Below are 24,777 nucleotides of genomic sequence, written 5' to 3'. Positions count from 1 at the left end.
TTTTTAGAGTCAAGCCTATTTTAAGAGACCGCTTTTAACTTGAATAACAACATCTAAAACATTAATTCAGTTCTGTATACACAGAAGATAGTCTGTGGCACGCCAAAATTATCTTAATATTTATCTGAAAAATAGAATTTAAAAAAAAGACTTTACAATTAGTTGCTACAAACAAGTTAGTCACATTTTTATTGATCCTATAAAAAATAAGCAACGGTCTAAAATGTTAACCGGTTTCGGATTTCCTGTAAGGCGCAGCTTTTATATGGTATCAGTGACCCCCTCAGAAGCCTTTGTTCTATGCGGTTGGCCGTCGAAACCTTTACAATACTGATTGTATATTACAATACTGAATTACGAGTAGGATCATATTCTATTGCAAATGTACGTTAGATGCAAGTTTGATTCAGGAAGAAACAGTAAAAATCAAATAGTCATTCTATAGTTAAAGTTAATTTTTCCTTATTAAACAGGTTATGGTGAGGTTTTTAATTTGATATTTTCCGCGAAATCTTGTCAGTTTCCTTTAACAAGAAAGATACGGAAATTCACATTTTCCCGCAATAATACCGGGGCATCTTCGAAAGTCGTTTTGTTAATTATATGATTACAAAAACGACAATAAAGATCTTGGAAGTGAACTGACCTTAATGATTTGCGTCGGTCACATCCAGCAAATCATTAGTCTATGGCAATGAACTGTATGTAACTGGGTACTCAGTTCTAAATGAAGAAATAAAATGAGGTGGTGATAATAAAAAAATAGCAAAATCAAGGATGTATGATGTAAATGACTTTGTGTGAGAGTTTGAGTCGTGGACTTCTCCTTCTAAGATGTGTTTGGAACCCTCTCAACTTTATTTTACAGCTCTTGGTGATATTTTTATTTATAATTATCATGTTTACGTAAATTAATGGTTACGTAATGTACCTAAACAAAATGTTTGTTAACGATTCAAAACAAACTCCGATTTTTATTAAATTACATATTTGAAAGTTTAAACTTTGATGTTGATTCGACAGAGGTCTTTGCAATTGAACATTAATCAGTAAAACGTAAAAAATACATCCTAAAAACTTTTTTAGGTACAAGAAAAACCTGTATTATGTTCAACTTTTTGTATATCTAAAAGCCTATAGTTATAATTAGAATCATTTAACGTCGTTAATGGATGCTGTAAAGAATTTTTTTACACAGAAAAATCTTTTGACCCTACGTCAAGTGTGAACAAAATGAAGAGGTAGACTTTTTGTCCAGTGTTTTTGTTAAATTAAATCTACGCGCTCCTAACTATCAATTTCCGGTTTAGATAATAATAAATTATAAAATGTGATACCTATTTCACATTGATATATGAACAAATACTAGATAGCCAAATGAATATTATGGATTCAAACGCGGAAGTTTCTGTCATTAATGGTTCAAATAAAGTGAAAAAAAATACTGATGATCTAGTCTAATTAGTAAGTTCATGATGCAATATATTAAATAATTGTCAGTTATGAACAAACATTACGTATGACAGGCAAAAGTTTTGTACAATTCTCTTTTTTTACAATCACCGTCTAAGTATAAAGTACTTATATTTTTTTATATATTTTTATCAGTATAAAAATATATAAAAAAATAAAAAATATATAACTTGAGAAATGTTATCCCCATTTGCCAGACACTTAGCTTCGCGTCAACCCTTCGAAAAACAATATTTAATTTGAAACTTCAAGGGTCTTTAGCGAAGGGTTGCCATGAATCCAAGTGTCTGGATATCTAATGGGGATATCATTTCTTGTATTATGCCGATGAACATATAAAAAATTATACTATAAACTTAGACGGTTGAGAGTCTCGATCCTTAAAACTTGCTAATTCCCAAAGCCCCCACGAACCAAACTCCACAATTGGCTACCATACTTACTTATGGTGACAAAGGTCCGGGGTTCACGGCTCTCCGTCTATTACTTTAAAGTGAGAATGTGCAACAATAATTAATTAAACACTTTTACTGCCGATTATTCTAACATCTACATTAATTTGATTCGTATCAATTAAATATATGTTTTTGTCCAAATAGAGTAGTTAATGGTGTATTTATAATGAACTTAAAGTAAATTTAGATAAATTAATTTATATTTCTATTTATTTGTTTACTTTGTTAATCTTTGGTTATTATCTATACTATAATAATCTACTGTAGAATGATAGTTCAGCGACGTAACTTACACATACAAATGAGTTTTCCCATTAGAAAATCTATCATAACGAGCGCACTCATTGAGATAACGTAATGTTGACTACTAGCTGTTGCCGGTGAGTATGTTCGTATGTTCGTGTCGTATTTGGCGTTTTAGATAGCGCTTTTAATTTAGTCACCTCAACAAAGCCGTCTATGCTCGGACTAATTAAATATAATAGTGTTAAAAACCCCTGAAAATCGTTTAAACCTTTCGGAATTTAGTTTAGTGTGAATTAATTGGCATTTAAAAGTATAAGGAAACATATGAATTGTATTCTTAGATGACATTCTATTCTTCACAAAAAGTTCAACAACAACTTCACATAATAACTTTGTATAAAAATGTAACATACTGACAGACATACATAATATTGCCGTAAATTCGCCAACTTATATTGAAGCCGCATGGTGGGTGAATGTTCTATAATAGCTCTCTCCTATGAGAAACGTGTATTAACTAAGTTATAGGAAAATAGTTGCTGTCGGTCTCATTAACACAGTTTATTGTTTTAATTAACGACTCTTTGCTGCGAGATATTTTAATTAACTCCTGTTTGACTTCAAATTAACAGTTAATGAATTCATCCGAGGCCGCCACCGTCAGCTACAATGTATATAGAAGCGTGTCACAGCAAGATGCGAGACACCGTAGCCAGACTGTAGCGGCATAGATAACAGAACGAGCTTGCGGAAGGCAGACATATCGCATTTTATGACGGCTGAAGGTTTGTCTGCCCCCGTTGCTACCATAGGTAAGTAATTATAGAGCTGGAACTGTAATGGGTTTGATAGATAGCAGGTTACAAGCATCATCATCATCATCATTATCAATCCATATTAGGCTCACTGCTAAGCTCGAGTCTCCTCTCAGAATGAGGGGGTTTAGGCCAATAGTCCACCACGCTGGTCCAATGCGGATTGGCAGACTTCACACACGCAGAGAATTAAGAAAATTCTCAGGTATGCAGGTTTCCTCACGATGGTTTTTCTTCACCATTTGAAACACGTAATATTTATTTTCTTAAAATGCACACAACTAAAAAGATGAAGGTGCATGCCCCGGACCGGATTCGAACCCACACGACGGGGCACATATCCAATGGGCTATCACGACTCTCAATTATTACAAGCTTATAGTTCTTCAATTGTCTAATTGTAAAACGTAATGGATACCATGAAGAATCATGTTGCCAGTGGCCAGTTCTTTAAACTAGTGGTAACACATTCACATGAAACTTGGCACGATTTGAGTCCACAATACGAAGACGGTGGTTATAGGATACTTTTAATCGTGAAGATAAAATGAAAAGGGGGTGAAATAGAGACTTGTAAGAAAGTCCTCCATTTTTCAAGTTACATTTGTAAAGACTGGTGTATATAGGTATATATTACCAAATACTAGTTACTATAGTATGCGCGTTATCATCTGAGTCGTCCGGTCATAAAAGTCAAAAAAGATAGGAATGTGCAGCGCGCCTACCTGCGCACCCTAATTATCGATAAACGGCTACCTGCGCACGTGCTAATGATGAGTCAATAATGATTTGGACGATTCTGATTGGTCGGTTTCTAATGTAATTGCATTGCGTATTTTTTTTGCTATAAATGTGTTTACTGCAATTAAATAAATACATTCATGTGTTACTCGTTGCGCACTATGGATACTTTATTTTCTAACGTTGATCTGAAGAAATTACATGGCGATATTAGCCCTCAAGCTCGAACACTGATTCACAACGTATTCCTGTTTCTCAATGAATTGAAAAGTTTATTTAGTTAATAATTATATAATATGAAATATGTATTATATTAAATCAAATATTGTTAATTTTTTTAATTTTGTGAACAAGATACGATAATAAACTTTACTTATCGATAATATGTCTTTCATTGTTACACCCTTCACTAGACGGCTCCATAAGACCCATAAGTGCAAGCGAGATAGATATAGAGAAATGATTTATGGCCCTAAGACTCAGTTGTTAACGATAGTAGTATAATAAAATAATGTCATTCAAGATTTTGAAAAACTCTACCCTTAACGGTTAAAAAGAAGTTAAAGATTTTTTTAATATAATATATCGTTTATGTTTTGATTTAGTTAAGAAAAAAACATGCACAAATATAAATAGAAGGGGATGAAATAGTGGTTGAAAGTTTACATCATGTAACACGCGGACGAAGTCAAGCGTCCGCGTGTTACTTGATGCTTTGTTGAAAAAATGCTTTATTTTTGGACGATTAAAGGTCTGGACAGATAAAAACTGCTACATTTCAAAGCCTTCACAGTCTAAACTCCTTAATTAACAACCTCTTAGGGTGAGGCAAGCCTGGCTACCGCAGGCTAAGTCCGTAAGCGGCTCGTAATGAAGAGAGTGCAATTACTGCGCGATGGTTATCAAACGTACCGCAATAATTATATCAATTGCACTTGCAGTTGCAGTACATGTCAATATACAGGTGGCTGTCTATATACAGGTGACTGATATAATTGCTCTTTAGTCCAGAGGTTAGTCTTTGAGGCCTATATATGCTATGATCATGAGTCCCTGGATGTAAATCTAGAGACGGGCTATGAAATACGGAGTGTAACTCCGTTATGGAGTCAAAAAATATACATAGTCCGCCAATGGGCGTATTAGCGCTGCTTGATGGGTCTAAACTTAAAACTACCCTCCTTTATGAGAGGCCTGGTCAGTTTTGGGTTAGTACAATAGGCAGCTAAGATTATAATAGGATATAGGTGACTCGTGTCTTTCAGAATACTTTCAAAATAAGCTGATACTTCTAAAAATAAAGACCCGAAATAAAACCAATTTGAAAACCATACGTCAGTCCCAATTCAAGAAAAAAATTCGAAACTCACACTATCGAGTTATATAATTAAACACCTTATAGGCAGGATTCACACATTAGGCAGTCACAGTTTCATTATACATCAAATGTTATGAAAGTAGTCGAGTCGGCATGTATGGAGACATGGAGATACAAAAGGCAGCAATATGGCACAAGGTCTAGTTCTTATTAATTACGCTGAGCTATTATTTGCTGCGTGGCTGCACGTTTTGTATATAGCGCTCGCCCTAAGGGCGCGTACACATCGACATACATTAATATTATCATGTTTCTGTTTCGATCCTAAGAGGTAAATCATATAAAATATAGCCAAATGAATGAATGCACGCATGAAAATAAAAACTCTTATCAATTTACGATGTATTAAGAAACAGCATCCAGTACGGAGTTCTACCTGTTTATATTTTAATCTGTTTTGTTGGGTCTAATTAAATTCCACCTTTAGATACTCACGAAAGGGATCTCTTGGGTTTCTTTTACTTTTGCACGGCATTGAATGCATTTTTCTATTATGAAGGCAATATAGGTAGAGCTTAGACAAGCCACACTGCATCAATGGAAGTTGACGGATTTAGAGTGGTATTTATTTTACATTGTACAAATCACGAAGAGATTTTGTGTTAATGACCGTACACTTAGCATGCTCGCCAAGGCACCACAGACTTCCCTTTTCTTTTCTTTTTTAAGGTTTTTCTTTTTCGCCTTTTAACTGAATTGTAGGACCATCAATAGTTACCACATGTCTGTAATATTTATTGATATTTGTTTTTACCCCAATCTATTGATATTTATGGCTACAAGACTCGTTTGTTAACATGATATATACATGAAAATTATCTTTGACCTTACGATCCATTAACTATAGGGTTTTTGGCATGCAGTAGACACCTAATGCTACAAAATGATATCCATATAAAAACCACAACAGCCATAAAGCTTTCACACATGGTGCGTGTGCACAGCCCCTTACAAGTGCAGCGCGGCTCGACAAAAGAAGCGCTATTTATAGACACCATTGATAACCCGGTCATTGATCTAATTACATCGCGTCATCTCTATTGTTCACCCAGTCAGCATCTAGGCCGGACAGGTTTATTTGTGCTGTATCGAGATCTAACGGACAGCAGCAACTTCGTTTGTATGGAATTCAGTTTCCTGAGACAAGGTTTCTCCATAAAAATCAACCCCTATTCCACCCCCTTCAAGTTTTTATTTAGTAACAAATGTCTGAAAGCACATAGTGCTTGTCTTCACGCGTGATGAAAACCAATAAAAAGGATTTTGTTGGGACGCATATGCGTAATAAATGCCTATTTATTCTTATATTGAAAGTGAGCAAGTTACGGTAACAAATTAACAAATAAGCCGAAAGGGCAATCCATACTTTAACTGCTCAAATTAGTAACGTTGGTGCGAGTTGTCTGGATCCTACGTAGAGATGCCACGACATCTCATTATTTTCAGAAATAACGATGAACTTTATACTACAGCCTTTCTTGATGAGTACTGTTTACCAACAAATAAATTAGAAATGAAGGTAGAAAACGCATGTCATTTCATAACTTATTTATTTTAAATTATGTATGGTTTGTTTATAATATAATATTATTTAAAATATATTAACCATATCTAATTGTTTTAAGCTATTAATCAAATTTATTTTTATTAATCTAAGAGCAAGTTAATTGTAATTATTTTTAGGTGTGAAATGACTAGTGAATTATATCCTTATTCTTAATTTGTTCGTTAGTAAACAGTACTCATCAAGAAAAGCTGTAGTATAGTTTTTTGTTTTCCTGAGTACACTGACTAAAGTTGTATAATAAATCTCAGGCAAAATCGATAAGATATTGAGAATGGTTAATTGCGCAATTTTTGTTGTAAACATAATATACCTGTACCTATCTACGTTCTATTGGAGAGTATATAATGTTTGTACATTTATAACATATAATACAATATAAACCTGTTTCCTAATACGCACACACAAAATTATAAACAAGATGTTATGAACAAATAAATAACACGTCTTATAGGTGAACAGAAATTTCCTGTTAGGTTCATCTAAACACAAAAACATACTAACGAAAAAAGTACGCAACTAATTTCAAGGTTGAATTTCAACCTCATTTCAAAATTTTATCAAAATTTTAACTTAAACAATTTTAATTTTAAATCGTCTTTAATTATTTATCATAAGTAACTTATCTACGACATTAGGTTCCTACATAATATAATTTTAACGCAATGACGAGCTAATAAATAAACTTATAGTCAATGAGGCTTTCAAGTCTGAGAAGAAGACTACAAACCTGCTCCTTTATTTGTTTTTATCACAGTATTAACTCGTAAGCGTAACAGTAATACATTCCCAAGCTTTTGTATGTAAGTATAGTTTCGTTATTTTATTGTTTACTAGCTGACGCCGCGCGGTTTCACCCGCGTGGTTCCCGTTCCCGTAGGAATACGGGGATAATATATAGCCTATAGCCTTCCTCGATAAATGGGCTATCTATCACTAAAATATTTTTTTAAATCGGACCAGTAGTACCTGAGATTAGCGCGTTCAATCAAACAAACAAACTCTTCAGTTTTATATTATTAGTATAGATAAGAGCCATTTTGTAGCCTCAGATATTATTAAATGTTTATGTTTGTAACCAAACAAGAAAACATTCATTAACGTTATCACAATAAATAAAACCCAAAATGTGTTCGTCAGATAAGTGTTACTTAGTCATTAAAAAAAAAGTTGTTGTAGAGTTCAGATTAAATGGTCGGTATTTCCACTTTGTACTTATTTGGTAAAAAATAATGACATGTACATTGTCCATATAGTTTTTCTGGTATTTCTTTAACATCCACACAACAAAATATCCAGCAATTTGTTAGCGTTTTTATAGTCTTTATTCAATTGAGACGTTGACTGTAGTTAATGATGACTTGACATGTATATAATATGTACATAATACATTAAAGTTATGCCTTTTTTCACGTGTTTCAACACGCCAAAGCCAACAAGTTAAAGAAAAACTGACCCGCCGAAATGCCTTGGTTTTAAAGGAATTCCTTAAAAAGATTTGTACGTAGCATACAGCACATTCTTAATAGCATTTAACCACGCAACAAGCAGGGAGTTATAACATAGACCTCTGGCTGCGTCTGTGAGTCAGTATGTGGAACCATAGCTCTTAGACGAGTGAACAGCTTTGGATGCTACTTTTATTTGAACGCTGATTTTCCAGCGGCTTTTAAATTTCTTTTCATAAAAATTGCTACAGCCGTTTTGGGGATAAAAGTGGCGATGATCAACCTAATGTTTATTGTACATAAGTACATTATAATATTGTAGATTTCGCACCTACGTGGGTATCTAACCCTGAGTTATTTCTGCACGACATCGCATCAGAACGCTAAATCATCGTATACTTAGGTACTGCTAGTAGAGCGGTTGACTGCCGGCTGATGTTTGGAGAACCCTGGGAAGCGAACCCAGGACCTCGCAGTTAATTAACAAAATAATGTACAAAACATCATATCATTAGTCTTTTAAATTATGCTTGAAAGGCAAGCATGTATTTTTTCTGTAGTTAATGGTGACTGTCCAAAAAAATATGCCTAATTTGTAATAGAGACAGGTTTCTTTTTATAAAAAGATATAATTATTAAGATAACTTTAGACAGTCACTATTAACATTTTGATTCTGATTTTGATTTAGTTCTCTATAATTAAGACTAATGTAATGTTTTAGACAGCGGACTGTAATTTATAATGAAGGTGGTTTGCAAGGCAAAAAAGCAGTTAATCGTGTTTTAAATTAAAATCTTTATGATATTTATCCTTTAAGGTTACGCTATCCATATTTTTTTTATTAAATATAGATAACGTAATCGAGAGAACTATGAAGTTTATTTTCTTGTCTTTAGATGCACCTTGCATCTTACACAGTGTTACATAAACTGAGTTTTTGATAAACTCCTTATTTCCTCCTTGATAATAAAAAGTACCTACTATCAGATAATTAATATTATTGTAGTGTATTAATTGATGTATTTAAAATCTTTATGTAGGTACTTATTTACACACTTTGGTCTTGAATGCTATTTCTGATTTGGGCACAGGCAAATCAAAACACCGCATTTCGTTGTCAAGTGTTTACCATCGGCAAATGCGAAATGAAGTGACTAGACGGCTAGCGCACTCTTAAATGCCAATAGCACTGACGGTATGTGTTGGTCGGTGTATACTTCGTGATTAATATCAACCAGCTATACCGGTAACATTAGATGAATAAATTAGTTAATTATCTTGCAGTTAGCGTGATTTCGTAATTTTAACCTCAACATAAATACCAAAAATTTTACTTTAGGTATAAATCAGATTTTGGGTTGACGCAAATTTTTATTCTCTTAAATAGGCAATATAAGAGTCCAATAAGAATGTTTTGTCGAGTATGTTTATTTGTAGAGGATGTTTACATGTTTTATTGATTTTATAAGCCATTTCGCACTAGTGTTTCTCTATCACTGTACTTTATGGAATTGTCGCGCTGCGCAGATGTGTTCATATTACTGTTGCCAGTGTGAAAGGCCTGTAATCTAACAGTTCCGTCACAGTTTAGTTCCGCGGTGCTAACTGCTAACTGCGCAAATCCCGTGGTTAACGATATCGGCTCGATAAGCGATGATTAAGCGAAGCGAGTGTGGTCGATGGATTTGTTCTCCACGTTATGTTGAACCAGTCTTATCACTCACAATGTGAGGTCAATTCAAAATTTAAGGTGTTTTTACTGACCTCAAAAATAAAGTTCTATTTGATGTATTGTAATTTGTATCTATGTTTGTAAGATTTTTTGTTGAGTATCCAAGAGTTGGGACTTTTATTTTTTGGACAAATGACAAATGTACATTGTACATATATTGTTTACATATTACAGCGCAGTTACCCATAGATAACCTTTCTTGACAACCTAAAAGCTTACATTGTAGAAAACAATGCTTTTTAACAACGTTACTAGGATTATATTATAATCGTTGTGTTAATTAATTAATTATATGACTGTACAAGTAACCATATTAGGTATAATTTACATAAATACCTAATAATTTACAAACGTTCGAAAAAACTAGTTTTTACCCGACTGCGTCAGAAGGAGGATAATGTTTCAACGTTTATTTTTTTTTAATTACCTAACACAGTATTATTCAACACTACCAGACCAATCTTAAGAAAAAGTTACTTAATTAGATTTTTTTACTTAGTAAGTTACTTACCTATAGTCAGGTATTTTATAAATGCAACTTTTTTGAAACGGTAATTTGCTGGCTAAAAATAGATTGAGCGTCGTTTTTTGGTTTTGATTGTTATATGGTAATCCACCATTGTCACTGTAAGCCCTCCTTCCTGCTTTCGTGCACCGTGAGTGTAAGCACTCAGCTCCCAAGGTCCTCTTCAATAAGAATCCCTCTTTATAGCCTAGCCGATTAGTGGGATGAATATAATCAAATAAGGTAATACTTTAAAATTATAACAATGATGACCTGTACCTGTACAAATTGGGTAGATAAAGATTTATTCACGTCCCTACTCGTACGTAAACTGTTTTAAGTAATGAAGAATAGTAAGTAAATATATTGTAACGTTGTCAAATACCACGAAACCAGTAGACTTGTAACAGCTGCAAATTGTGTGAATGTTAAGTTAAAATTAGCTTTACGTACTAGGCCATAGAGCCGGCTCTGACTGCATTTAAAGTTGGTACAGTTTAGCTACGGACCGTGTCTGTGGGAGTATACGAACAATGATGGAATGTGATACGAAAAAATTGTGCGACGGAGATAGCTGCAGATAGAGAGAGAGGCACGATCCGTTGGAGCACTTCCGCCGTACTACAGGGGGACTTCGGTACATTGTAGAGGGAAGGTCATATTTTAATTTCCCGTTCACGACCACTAGACGTTCACTGGATATTGTGGACACCACACTCTACATTGATGTATAAAAGTAAGTCAACTAACATACTCGTACGTCAAAGTACGTGACATCTTCGCATCCGAAATTTGTCAGTGTCTGAAGACGAAAGTCTTCGAACAGTGCGTGTTGCCAGTGATGACCTACGCGTCCGACACTTGGTAGCTGACTGTTGGCCTTATTAGAAGGCTCAAAGTCACTCAGAGTGAGCTATGCTTGGAGTTTCTCTGCGTGATCAAATCAGAAATGAGGAGATCCGCAGTCGAACCAAAGTGTCTGACATAACTCAGCGAGTCGCGAAGCTAAAGTGGCAACATAGTTCGAAGAGCCGATGGACGTTGGCGTCCCAAGTTCCAAGCCGCTGGATGATAGCGGCTCTAGACCGTTTTGCTTGGAAGTCCATGCAAGAGACTATGTCCAGCAGTCCACGTTCATCGGCTAATAATGATGATGATGATGATGATGATGATAATGATAATGACGATGATGATGATGATGATGATGATGATGATGATGATGATGATGATGATGATGATGATGATGATGGTGATGGTGATGGTGATGGTGATGGTGATGATGGTGATGGCGACGACGACGACGACGACAACGACGATGATGATGATGATGAAATCAGTTATAATCACTCTAATAAAGATGAAGGGCCGTAGCTCGTATAGAGTTTTTTTTCAATGATGAGTTATAACCTCTATTTCAAGAATAAGATTTCCTGAAATCTAATTCTGCAATTGTGCGACCTCCATGACATACCACGTAAATATAATATCACAATAAACAAAAAGATTATCTCTATTTTAATTTTGATTCCTTAATATCAAACCAAAGTAATATTTAGTTGGCCGTCGGTCCGTGACTAACGTCGCGGTTGTCCTCATACTATAACTTCCTGCCGAACTGGCAATGAAACCGTCTCAACTAACTAGACGACTTGTTCACAATATCTGAACCATAGCATGGATTCATTTATTCAATTCAATACTTGTCTACCAAACATTAGATTAGCAAATATTCTTAAAAAACAAAATATGTACGATGAAGATCGAATAAGATAACAGAATCGAATAACATTGTCCATCATGATGATTTTCTGATACAAAAGTTGTACAAAATGCTTCCAAGAAAACAAACACAAACAATATTATAAATTATGTAACTCGAGGACAACCTTCATCTTATTTTTACGATAATCTTGATATTATTATTGCGAGGCTGCAAATTTCAAGTAATTGGATTTTCATTCATACTAGTGGAAAGAGCTGGAAGAAGAAAAGCGCCGGATTTAACAACCATCGTACAATAAGTTCCATCTCAAATATTACCAGGCTCCTGAACCAACAGACAAGCGAAAAATATGATGGCAAATTCGAACATTAGCAGTAATAGACCACTAATTAAAACTAACACGTACGTATTGTTCGTACAATTGACATTTAGCTGGCAATTAATTAATACTAAGTACCTATTATATTTTAGAACAATAGAGGATAAATCAATCGCACACCTACTCGAGTTTGTTCTACTTGTTTATACAGATAATTATAATTATGTAATTCTAACGGTTTCCTGCCATGTTATCGTAATTTTACTAAATTAAAAACATCCGTGAACATAAAAATTTAACTGGTCTACACTTTAACTACACGCTAAATTATGAAACACAAAAAGCAAAATAAATCAAACGTTATGAAATAAAGTATTCGTACCCAGATTTTTTTAAATAATCAAATGCTAACTTCGGTAGATACAATTAATATGTGCTCTTTAACTGTATTTTTGCGAGGGTTGCCACGAAGCTGGTGATTAGGGATATCATTTCTCATATCGTACTTGGAAAGTAAAAAAATACGCATTATACTTGGACGTTCGCCCAGACACTTGAAACACGCTAAACCTATAGAAGGGAAATGGGAAAACTAATAGCATTTATAAAATCATGAAGTTCTGGCAATCATAGATTCACAATGTATATGTACTCATAAGTTAATAACATCAGGAGAATCGAAGGAAACTACAGTAACTACAAGGCATACTACAATAACTACAAGGCCGTAGTAACACTCGCAATCCTCAACAGCAGCAGAGAAAAAATATTTGGGAAAAATATCTGTTTTCTGGCTCAAATACCAACTCTGCCTTGACTCTGGTGTGACGCTAAAATACATAAAATATTTGTATAGTTAACGACTATGGCGAGATCCGCTAATCAAAGGCAACGTGCCGAGCAAATGTTTTGGTCAAACATCATTATCAGCTTGTTATCACGTTAATCAGTTTGTGACGTAGCTGTGGCGCGCTGGTCTTCGGAGTTAGGATTAGATTTTTTGGAATATCTTAAAAATATCACTATGGAAGAAATCTGGTGATTAATTTTAGTACGAATGAACTAGCAAAATTAAAGAATTTTACCTAAATGCTTTAATTCCTCCTTCAACTCACTTCGGGTTATCAATACCGAAGTTTATTAGAACTGCGATATTGATCCTAGCCTATACTAGCTCTGGTAAATATTGTAAGAAGCAATATTTTTTGTAATCCAATGTAGCGTCAATGATTTAAAGCGCACTTTGAATAAACAAACGAAAAATCTATTCGGCTTTATTATGTTATCAAAAAAGAGCAATTCGAGCAATATATCAACTAAAATCACGCGAGTCCCTTCGTCAAAAGTTTAAAGAAATAGGCATTTTAACAGTAGCCTGTCAGTATATATATAACAGTATAGTTTATGTAAGACAAAATATTAATTTGTACAAACGAAAAGGAGATCTAAACCCACGTCTTACTTGACACGGGCATAAGTTAGTTATTTCTGCATATCGTCTCCAAAGAGTTAAAAAAATCTTTTGTGGGTTTGGGTGTACTCTTCTATAACAAGATCCCCAAGACTGTGATGGACTTGCCAATGCACAACTTTAAGCAATGTGTTAAAAAACATTTACTTAGTCGAGGTTACTACACTATTGATGAGTTCCTTAACGACAAAGGTGCTTGGAGGCCATTGGATCAGCTTCCACCTTCACACAGGAAAAAAAAACTATAATAAATTGTAATTTAATTGTTATCAAATGTAAATTGTAATACTGTATGACTTTTTCAAAAGAGCAACTGTTGAGTTTCTTGCCGGTATCTTCTCAGCAGAACCTGCCTTCCGAACCGATGGTAGAATCTTTACAAATAGTCAACTGACGTGTCAAAAGTGCTTATAAACTGAGCCTACTTGAAATAAATGAATTTTGAATTTAGTGTAGATACTAGAACTAGTCCATGTTCAACATATTTCTTTATAATCGGTAGGTTGTTTTGCGTGATACCTTCCTAAATTATGAGCCGCCTCCGATCAAATATTTTGTTCACTGGATCAAACACCGTTATCAAGCTGGTATCAAGTTAATAAGGCAATGACGTGTCTGCGTCACCTTGATCTTCGGAATTATACGAGCTAATGCTTTATCTCCGCACACAAGCGTCAAGATATGGAGATAAGAAGAACTTGTCCCGCGGGCTTTACTGTTTATCTTATAAGTATATCGTTTTAAAGATTACGCTGAACATGAACCCAAAGAAATGCTCCACTGTATGTTGCAAAACTCAACAGTTTATTTGCTCTAGCTCTTAAAAATGTTGTTGAGGGAGCCCTTTTTTTGTTTTGTTTTATTAAACCACTACCCACGTTTACTTTTTGTAAACATATTTTGTCATATTATTAATACAAGTATTGCTATATTAATAAAAAATTAATTTTTTACAATTTCCTACATTTACCATGACTTTTAACATATTTCAAGGTTGACTGCTAAGAACGGGTAGCATTGACTCTTTTATATTATTTTCTTGAATTCGTGTTTTGTACGTAAAGCTAAATATGTACATTTCAATATCTCTGTCTCAAACTGAACCAAGTACATATATTTACGAGTTTCATAACCGCTAATAAACCAGTTTACAAAATGGCATTGTTGGCAAACGATTTTTTACTTTCGATCATTTCTAGTACATCAGTTGCGACCGTGAGTGCGCAGTTTGTTTGCAGTCATCAGGATTCCAGCAAGCGCTGACTTTCACTATCTCGGCTTGACCGCCGGCTCCGAATGACCCGCATTAGCCGATAACCGAGCTCCAGCACCAATAACACAAGCTATCTATTCAATAACAATAATCCCGTCCAAATAAACAGATTCATTGTAACAATGTATGTAAGTGTCGGAATCGTACCTAGACTTTGTTTATACTTACTGGATCTAATCTACCAGCTCTAAGCCAAATATTTATTATAATGTAATTTTTATCCGTAAAATTGTTCGAATAAGTATCTCTTGTTAATAAAATAACATAAATGTTTTAATAACATAAGTAATTGAACAAAAATAAATGAAAAAAAGAACGAAAAAACGAACTAGAATTCTAAATTAGCAATATTCTCAAAACAATCATGTAAATGTTAAAACTAGTTTACAAACAAGTTAAAACTACAGCCATTATAGTAATCGTGCAGAATCAATAGCTATTTTGACTGTTTGAGTATAAACAATGTTTTGTTGTAGAGATTCTAGAATGTTGAATCGGTATTAATCATCTCGAAGCCAGAAAGGTCACATTGACTGATAGGATACATGCGAGTTTATCAATAAATTGTAAGATTATTTAATTTGTTAATAACGTCAATAAATCTTACATTAACATAACACAACAGATGTTATACCTATAGTTCCTCTATTTTGTCCTCAAAATACATCAATAGAAACCGTTGGAGATGTTACGAAACTTCAGTAAAAAATTCAAGCCATGACGACTATACTTACTTAAATGTCAATTTAAAGGGTGGTCGATAATAACAAATCGATATTAGAAATGTCAAAGTGTTAACATGCAAAAGTGGCAATTCTTTAATTTTTACAATGGATTCTCAGAAATAATATAAACAAAATGTTTGATTCAAATAATAGCTTACATTTTTAGACGTAAATAACTAAATACTATTATTTCCACAGGCTAACATTATATCTCGCTCATTTAATGAATGAAAATATTACCATTTAAAAATAGATGCAATTCGGGCATTTTGGAAAATCGTTCCCGTAATATTTAAATAATGTTTAAACATTATAGCACATTAAAGTTAATTAATGCACATAAAGTCAATCTGAAAAATAAATAAGTAGATAAAAGTTTACTCTAACCAACCCGTGACATGTGCCGCCCAAATGAAAGTTACAAGCATTTAATTGCACACACTGATTGCTTTTTTGTCTTCACCATTTATGTAGAACATGTTTCGCGAAAAGGAAAGTTACAGAAGTAATTATTTTAATAAGTACGTCTTTGTTAGCAACGTAATCTAGTTGTTAATAAAACTTGATAAATTATAATATGAATCGTTCTTTAATGTTTAACTTATGAAGCCATCACCAGTCTTCTAAGAAACTGCACTGCCTAATAAAGTTGATCCTTATGTTCACTGTACTCGTAATATGTACAATTGGGTTAACGGTATTTGTTTATCTTTAAATAGCGTTTATTATATTTGCCTATTTACTCAACAACACAGCATCAATAGTAGCGTTTTCATATTTATGTAATTGAGTCATATTATTATCTACTGTACTTATTTTTAGCTTGTGATGAATAATAATCTCACTTATTTTAAATTTTCAATCAAAATTATTTATTGTTAATATAACTACATGCTTTTTTTAAATATTATGTTGTTGTGTTTTGTTATTTTTAAATGATTTATCCGTACGTTAATTTCTGCATGTATTGTTATAAGGGTTAAGTTACTCTTAATTTGTCTAAAACGTCTTTTGAAAAAACATTTATTTATTTATTAAACATTTATAATTGTATTCGATATAGTACGTTTTTAAATCTTGATTATATTCGTCTTACACTGAAAGATTAAATTCAATAAGATCATGCTTTCAACCAAACTACATTGCTTTAACAACAAATACACCTTGAACCACTTACGCAGGCGGCCTTACTTCGTAAAACCCTCTACTTGTTTCATCCAAGGTTTCACGAAATTTACGATATTTATTCAGTTAAAATTAGAACTCAATTAAAACTTAGTTAATTTGAAGCGTTACACGAAATCTCTAATTGTTTATTATCCGCAGAATTCTCAGTCATGCTCACATCCTTGTGCAAAATCATGATTTAAATTCAATTATCTTATAACTGATTTTAATAACAGTCTAGTTATTTACGTAAGTTTCATTTTATTTCAAAAAGCAAGCTGGTGTTTCAATCAATTTCATCTTCTAATATCGGGTTGACAAAGCTTTTTGTTTATAATCTTTAAAACCGTATTTCGTCTTTCTTGTGATATGTGACTCTAAAATTTATTACCATATCGTTTTACGACAGATATAGGTAATATAAAAATATAGTGTTAACTCTTGGCCTTAACTTAACACACATCTAAGATTTTAGAGATAGCGTTTGCGATAAAAAAGCTTTTTTATCTAAGTAGGTAAATACAAAAATACGCGTTGAAATTAAGTAAAAAGTTACAATTGATCTGCGAATAGATAATTTAGACATATTAAAAATGAAAATGGACTCCTTTGAAAACAAATAATTAAGTAACTGTCGTATAGGATATGCGATATCTTCACGAACAGTCAAACAAATTTTAATGATCCCATCGACTAACTTCATTGATTGAACTTCATGATTAAAAAATCAAATACTCCTAAATGAGTGTATTCTCCTCAAAAAGACGACTTTCTGTCTATTTGTATTATAATTTAATATTTTTCCTACTCTCTCAATTCTCATTACTAATATATATGCAATTTCATACATATTATAAATATTTTCGTGTTTTGAGTAAAATGTCCATTCTTCATTGACCTTCATATTTTCAACGAACTCATATTATAAAGTTATTAAATCATTATTTTGCGCTTTTATAATAATATTATAATTGACTACGAGACTGTTTATAACAATAATGTAATTTTTAAGTTAATTGCAACTCTTATCTGTTCAATTTGCATACTTTATTTGCTAAAGTTATCTCAGCAGTAACCCATGTTAAATAACATGTTAATTACTTTCTAGTATTTAATCGTAGAAAAGTTAACATTGAGTCACCAAGACAACGAGATTATTCAAACGCCTTTTTAAACGTTTTAAGAGTTTTAAACAAACTCTTGCAAAAGCCTGGAGTTTTCACAATTATTCTGTGAAATCTGATGTCAATACATTTTAATTTTAAGGAGGTCAGGGAATATCAGAATAATTAATATCTTATTTAGATGTAATAAAAGTCAAACGTAATTTAATGGTCAGAGATCACCCCAATCCTTTGGATGTGTAACATAATTAGTTATTACTAGGTTATTATGTTGCACTTACATTACTCAAATATTATCTTCCAAACTCAAAGAAATATATTGAAAAAGGTAAATTAAACGAACTTAGATGATTTTTTTAATTTGTTTGCATCTATAAATATTGAACGCAAACTTAGACCATTAATAACTGGTCTAAGAACGCAAAAGACAACAATTCAAAACTACTTAGCTTTTTGAAACGAAAGAACGACAATCCAGTCACACACTTTTCCTATCGCATACAGTGAGGAAATTCGCATAGGATAAGAACCATATTTATATGACACAAATACCGACTTTGAGAACGTGTTACATTATAATTATTATAAGTTGACACGTCGTTTAAATAAAAACGTGACTTTCAATGCAATTCATTAAATGATACAATGGTAATGAAAATTTAACAACCACAGGTGCCGTGTGTCGGCAAGACCTTGTTCAGGTCACTCGTGTCGAAACGGTTTTTGCAGCTTTAGTAGTATAGAATAGATAACTGCGTGTTTGTACTAGGTGCCTACTATAATCGTCTGCCTGCAACTTCGTCGATTAAAACAAACAACGTAAAAAAGTAATAAAAAAATATACTTTTTATAGCTAACTGATAATTATCATGATAGATAATCGAAATAGGTAGCTTCTTCAGAAGAGATTTAATCAATTCTACATTTGTTTTATATAACAATCGCGTCAACTTCTCCTGATGGTGCAAGTCTTACACTTGGTTCAGATTAACTAATATGCCGCATCTCTCCCAACATAGCGTTGTCGTAAAATTTTTGCGATTAAAGGAGATTTTTTAAGTTTTTATTGCTCGATTAAATAAGATAAAGTTGGAGTTTGCTTGTATTTTGAAAAACCAAAAATTAGTGATCTTTCCACACTTACTGTTACAACTGTTATTAACGCTATGAAGCGCAAAACATTTCGTTAAAGTAATAATAAGTGGCGGTGTTGACATAAATCACAAATGATTCAGCAAACTTTCGTTAAAAAATACACGCACCTACATGTCGTCGACGATGTTTAATAGAGCATAGCCATCCTCTACGTTGCGTCCACATACAAGTATGCTTCAACTCAATGAACTGAAAACGTGGAACACATTACTACACAATACACATAGAGCTACATATAACGGTGTTTAATACTGAGGCAGTTTCACAACATGACACTCACCTCTAGCCCAGCCGGTGAGGACGTTGCCGAGGTACGCCACTTTGTACATCGGGTCTGGTTCGCTGATTCGCACGCTGTTCGTACGACGAAGGAGGCGTCCTATTCCCCGCGAAAGTCTTCCGATCGCACGCGCCGTGAAGTCCTTCCCAGAAGCACCATCAGCTAGACAGACCTCCGCCGGTAGAGTGGACTTTACATGGTCGTGTTCCTTGTGCGCGATCAATCTCGGAATCGTCAGTTGATGAGATTTCTTCCTCTCCGGAGTCAAAGTCTTCGCCTGGTTCACGCTGTACACGTTGCAGTTCTTCTTAAAGCTCTGGCTGTCTTTGGTTTGGTCCGCTTCTCGATCATCCTTTTCGGAGCTACTTTGATCGATATGTTTTCCATTGAGATTCTCTCTGAGGGAGTTGTTGTTCAAAGAGTCGGTGTGTCCGTCGCTGTATCGGCGCTCGGAGCTCAGCGGCCTCTTTATGAGAGACGGGTTTCTGAGGAGTATGCTAGTTTCGCTAGAGCTTCTGTTCTTTAAAATGTGTATCTTTTTGACTCTCGAGACGGCGCAGTCGACGACGTCGGCGCTGACCGTCCTCTCGGTCTTCCCCTCCTCGTCGAGAAAGCGGACCCTCAGTCCGTTAGACTTGCTGGTCTCTGTCTCCTGCAATCGCTCTTGTAGTTTAGCGCCCGCGTCCAAGCAGGGGCGTTCGTTCTCACTCAACGCGCCGCGAGCCATGTTAGCTTTATCTCTGAACAGCTTTAAGTTCGGAAAACTTTACATTATGGCCCGACCGCGTGGCGCAAGCACAGTTTATTTGTTTATTTATCTAGTTCGCAGAGCGGGGCTACATTAAGCCACTAAACCAGTCACTTCTAAGTAACAACACACACACACAGTAGTAACACACTTCGTCCATTAAAGAACGACACCGGTTTGGAATGTAGCCTTCCCCGCTCACTGGTTTTTGTGAGAGAAATCTGTACGTTTTACACTGTAAAGGTAATTCAGTCGGGAGCACTGGGTGGAAGGAGTGTCGCGGGCGACAGGTGATGGTTCACAAAGTGCAATACTGCAGAGCTTGGACCCCGAGCTACCGCATACGTCCGTCCGGCGCGGCCCGCGGACTAGGTATGGCGGCGGAGCGCGCGGGCGGCGCGGGCGGAAGGCGCTGCGCGGGCGCACCGGTCTGCCAGTTGATCCCAACTTTGATTTTAATAATCCGAGCGAGTGGCGCTTAACCGCTGTCAGCAACCTGCAACAATAACACATGTTCATCTTTATTGCAATGGCCAATATCAAGGATAAAAGACTAACTGAAGATGGATTTAAATGAAAGCTCTCAACACACGTTCTAAATTAAAAAGCTTGTCTTGTAGAACAAAACACAAATAGATATATTCCGGCAGCTTCCGAATGATGAATATGGAAGCTCTACGTCACTTAGACATTAGAACACTAAAATCTCTGAAATCATCATTAATGTTAGTAATTGACGAAGGAATGTTTCTATTTAATATATAATTATTCAATTAATATTTAACGGGGTAAACGTAGCACATTAAAATTTAGATGGAATACGTTAGACACTTTCTAATAAAAGCAGATAAACACATCCTATAACCTCTGAAGAATTTAATAGATTTACAGAACTCTTAAACATTAAAGAATACATATTTATCAAATTTTTTCAGTTTCCATTATCCTTCAAGACTGTTGCCTGCTAGCTATACATGCTCGAGTCATCTAGTTCGTGCCAGAGCTCCAGCAGAAAAGCTCGACGCTCGAGTGTTTCGCGTAAACAGAAGTGCATTTACATTCTGATATTATGTTGGTAGCTAAAGGCCGAGCGAGGCAAACAATGTAAACTAGAAAATAGATATACTTCTATACAACAATTATCTGTATCTATAGTACATTAACATTTTATGTAGATAAATGTACAGGTTTTGGGGAAAAAAATGTTTTAGATCGGCATTCGTTTATTCTTTGATTAAGGAAATCTACATAAAATGTAAAGCGAAATTATTGAGAGTGGACCATAAAACAAAAATCTAAAAATTTCATTGCACATTTCAAGTGCAGTCTAAGACGGCACCCTCATTTGAAAATGGGTACAATGTTCAAACCATACCCTGTTTTCTTCGCAAAACTAATAATTCTCCTGAATGTTGATGAAAAGTATCCATTAACTTGTATTTTTGCAATTTGTGTGTTACGTTAAAACAACGCCAAATGAAACCTGTATAATGTCGTGTAGTTATTTTTGCGAATGTCGCCAGCCACACGATGTGGGTCCTTGTAATGACAAACTGTGTAATTATTGTAATGATACCATTAGCATAATTCATGATGCCATTCGCAAAATGGGTGATCAGCATTACCGGCACGTTACACGACACTTACCTAATGCATGTGGAGAATCTACGAATGCTGACTTCGTTTTGAATAACTATACTTACCTACTAGCATTTTCATAAGAACAAATAGCTCACTATTAAGTGGAAAAACATTGCCAGTATGATATACGACAACAACATTTTGCAGGGCATGCAACAATCACGTCCTACTTACGCCCTACTCGTACAATATTTGTATAGTACCAACCTGATGGTAAGCCATAAGTACCCCTGTAACTTTACAGGCATAATATAACCATTTCATGGCTTTAAGATCGGAAAATAGCAATACTGCTTGTTGATAGAAATAAGTATGTTACTCAGGACGAGCTCCTAGCCTAACCTAACTAGTTACATATTACCATCCTACTTCTTCTCCTATCATCTTAATCGGCTTTAGTTTTTGTTAGAGTTTTTCTGACTTTACACTTCACCTAACATAAACAAAACATCTATATCCAGGAGCATCCGTTGACGCGATAACAATCGAGTCTCAGTCGTTTCCTGCGTCTTCCTTACAAGTTATTGGTTGAGCTACAATAGTAACATATCAAGATCGTAGTTAGAGCAAACATGAAGTTATTTATAGATCTCATAAATTACGCAACTCGACGTCACTACAAAGTTTCACACAGGAAACCTTAATCGCAATGTGGACCAGCACCGGCGCGTCAATCGCAATACCCACGAGATATTACACTCACAAACCACCTATCTGCACTGCAATCCCAACCTTGTTAATTACAAAATTAGGTAGAGATTTCCCTGAAGAATCAAATTGGGAAACATCAACTCCGATGGGTATATAGTGCATGCTGTTATGACCCACATACACGTTAGCATACGTTTCAAATTTCTGTAACCTACAAGGCCCAAAAATAGTGTTGTACGAAAAGCAATAAGTCATGTACAAATGTCCTATCATAAGGCATTTGAACATAAATTGGTTTGGACAAAATGTAACTCCAAACAGTTTTACGAGCGTTATATATGAAGGCATACGTACCTATATAATTTAAGCTTGAGATAGGTGTTTGCTTATACTCCTAAAACTTGATCAAATAAATTCATAAGTTATCTAAGGCAAGTAAAGTTATTCATCCATTTCTACTTGTCACTTTTTTCAGCATAACATAAATTTCTGAACTTTGTCTCATAAACGCAAAGTAGTGCACTGTGGTCTAAGTTCATGAAGAATTTACTTTAGTTCAAAATATTGGCCTTCTACAAAATGTCAGTATAATAAAAAAGGTAATTTTAACATTCTTACACATCATGCTCGAACCTGGAAACAATTAGAATACTCAAGTTTGCTTGGCATAGGTACCCTTGTTTGTTAAATATGGTAACAATGATGTTTGATCAAATCTTTCAATCAGATCATACAACAAATGATAATAAACCATTTTACATGTTCTAAATTAACTCAGATATGATCTGGCAGTGGTCTTTGACTTCGCCAATCAGATCGACATCGAGATTCGACATCAGATAAGAACGCAATTAAGAACTAGATCAAAATCAAATTATAAATTCCCAAATTAGCTCCCCATTTTAAAGAAATAAGAATTGTCATTCTTGAGACATTATTCACTCACTTGTTGGATGGCAAGGATTAATGGATGCAATTGACTCTGCATTTATTATTACAGATTACTGTAACATTGGATTATATTCTAACAACTAATTTGTTTCTCGCCAGCTCCGTAGAACCTGCGTTCTAAACCAATGGTAGAGTCACTAGTTCTTTACAGACATTATTTATTAAAAGTGTTCTTATAAAATAAAAATAAAACATACATACAGCCGAACATAGAACATCCTCCTTTTTGGAAGTCCGTTAAAAAGCCTTCTACAAAATAAACTAATTTCATTATTGAACATAGGTAAATATATTGGAGTCCCGTGAGTCCAAGCAGTCCTTATTGCGCTAAACGTTGCAGCCCAGAGCGCCGGCCGAGAACACCTCGCCCTGCAACGACTCGAATACTAATCACGTACATGATACGAGTACATATGCCTACTGTATTAAGGCGCAAATCAGCAGGCTTGTTCACTACTAGCGGACGCCCGCGACTTCGTCCGCGTGAAACTCGATGTAAACCTTTAACTACCTCTACCCTACCCCTACCCCTACCCTACCTCTACCCTGTGCCAAATTTCATCAAAATCGGTTGAGAAGTTTAAGCGGGAAAGCGTAACAGACAGACAGAGTTACTTTCGCATTTATAATATTAGTAATAATGTCATCCAGTGCTTACTGGTGGATATCACACGGTATAATCGGTGAATATAACTAAATATAGGTAACTAAAAATAGTGAACAGGCCGCTCGTGGAGTGGCGTTACTATCAAATTATTGATATTGCCGACGTTGAAAATAAATGGCAATTTATTTCATACGAAGTTCACTATAATATTTTGTACGAAGATTTTAGTCTGTAGATTCAATCCGCCACCGTAGCAAAAGTCCAGTTGCTATTGGCATTAAGACGAATCCATGGATAGAAAAAGGAAAATACTTTCGCGTAATATGTTTTGGAAGTGTAAATATTAGAAGAGATTTACGCCTACTACATGCGTTTTAGTTCCCAAAGAATTGTAAGGTTTTTACTAGTAGGTTAGAGAGCTTGAAATAAAAGGCGATTTATCGTATGGAAATGCAATATCGAATGTATTTTCGTCTTATTAATATTTACAATTTTAGCAATACAAATCTGCGAACACACGTTAGTAATAAAACCACAATTGACCAATCACGCGGAACAGGTTTTTCGCTGCGTGATATAAAACT

At 34.6% G+C, this 24,777-nt stretch overlaps 1 protein-coding gene across 1 annotated transcript in view; it reads right to left on the bottom strand.

Annotated features, from left to right (window-relative positions):
• The window catches only part of LOC112048934 (uncharacterized), a 67,733-nt gene extending 46,950 nt beyond the window's left edge, over positions 1-20,783 (bottom strand). Inside the window, exon 1 of the mRNA XM_024086644.2 lies at positions 19,596-20,783. Within this exon, the coding sequence (XP_023942412.2) occupies positions 19,596-20,322 (727 nt within the window). The 5' untranslated portion in view covers positions 20,323-20,783. The remainder of the gene's footprint in view (positions 1-19,595) is intronic.
• Positions 20,784-24,777: the final 3,994 nt, after the last annotated feature.

This window comes from Bicyclus anynana, chromosome 4, assembly GCF_947172395.1.
Source record: "Bicyclus anynana chromosome 4, ilBicAnyn1.1, whole genome shotgun sequence".
In the NCBI taxonomy this organism is placed as follows: Eukaryota; Metazoa; Arthropoda; class Insecta; order Lepidoptera; family Nymphalidae; genus Bicyclus; species Bicyclus anynana.
Note: the sequence above shows the minus strand (reverse complement) of the source record. Positions and strands in the feature narration are given on the sequence as shown.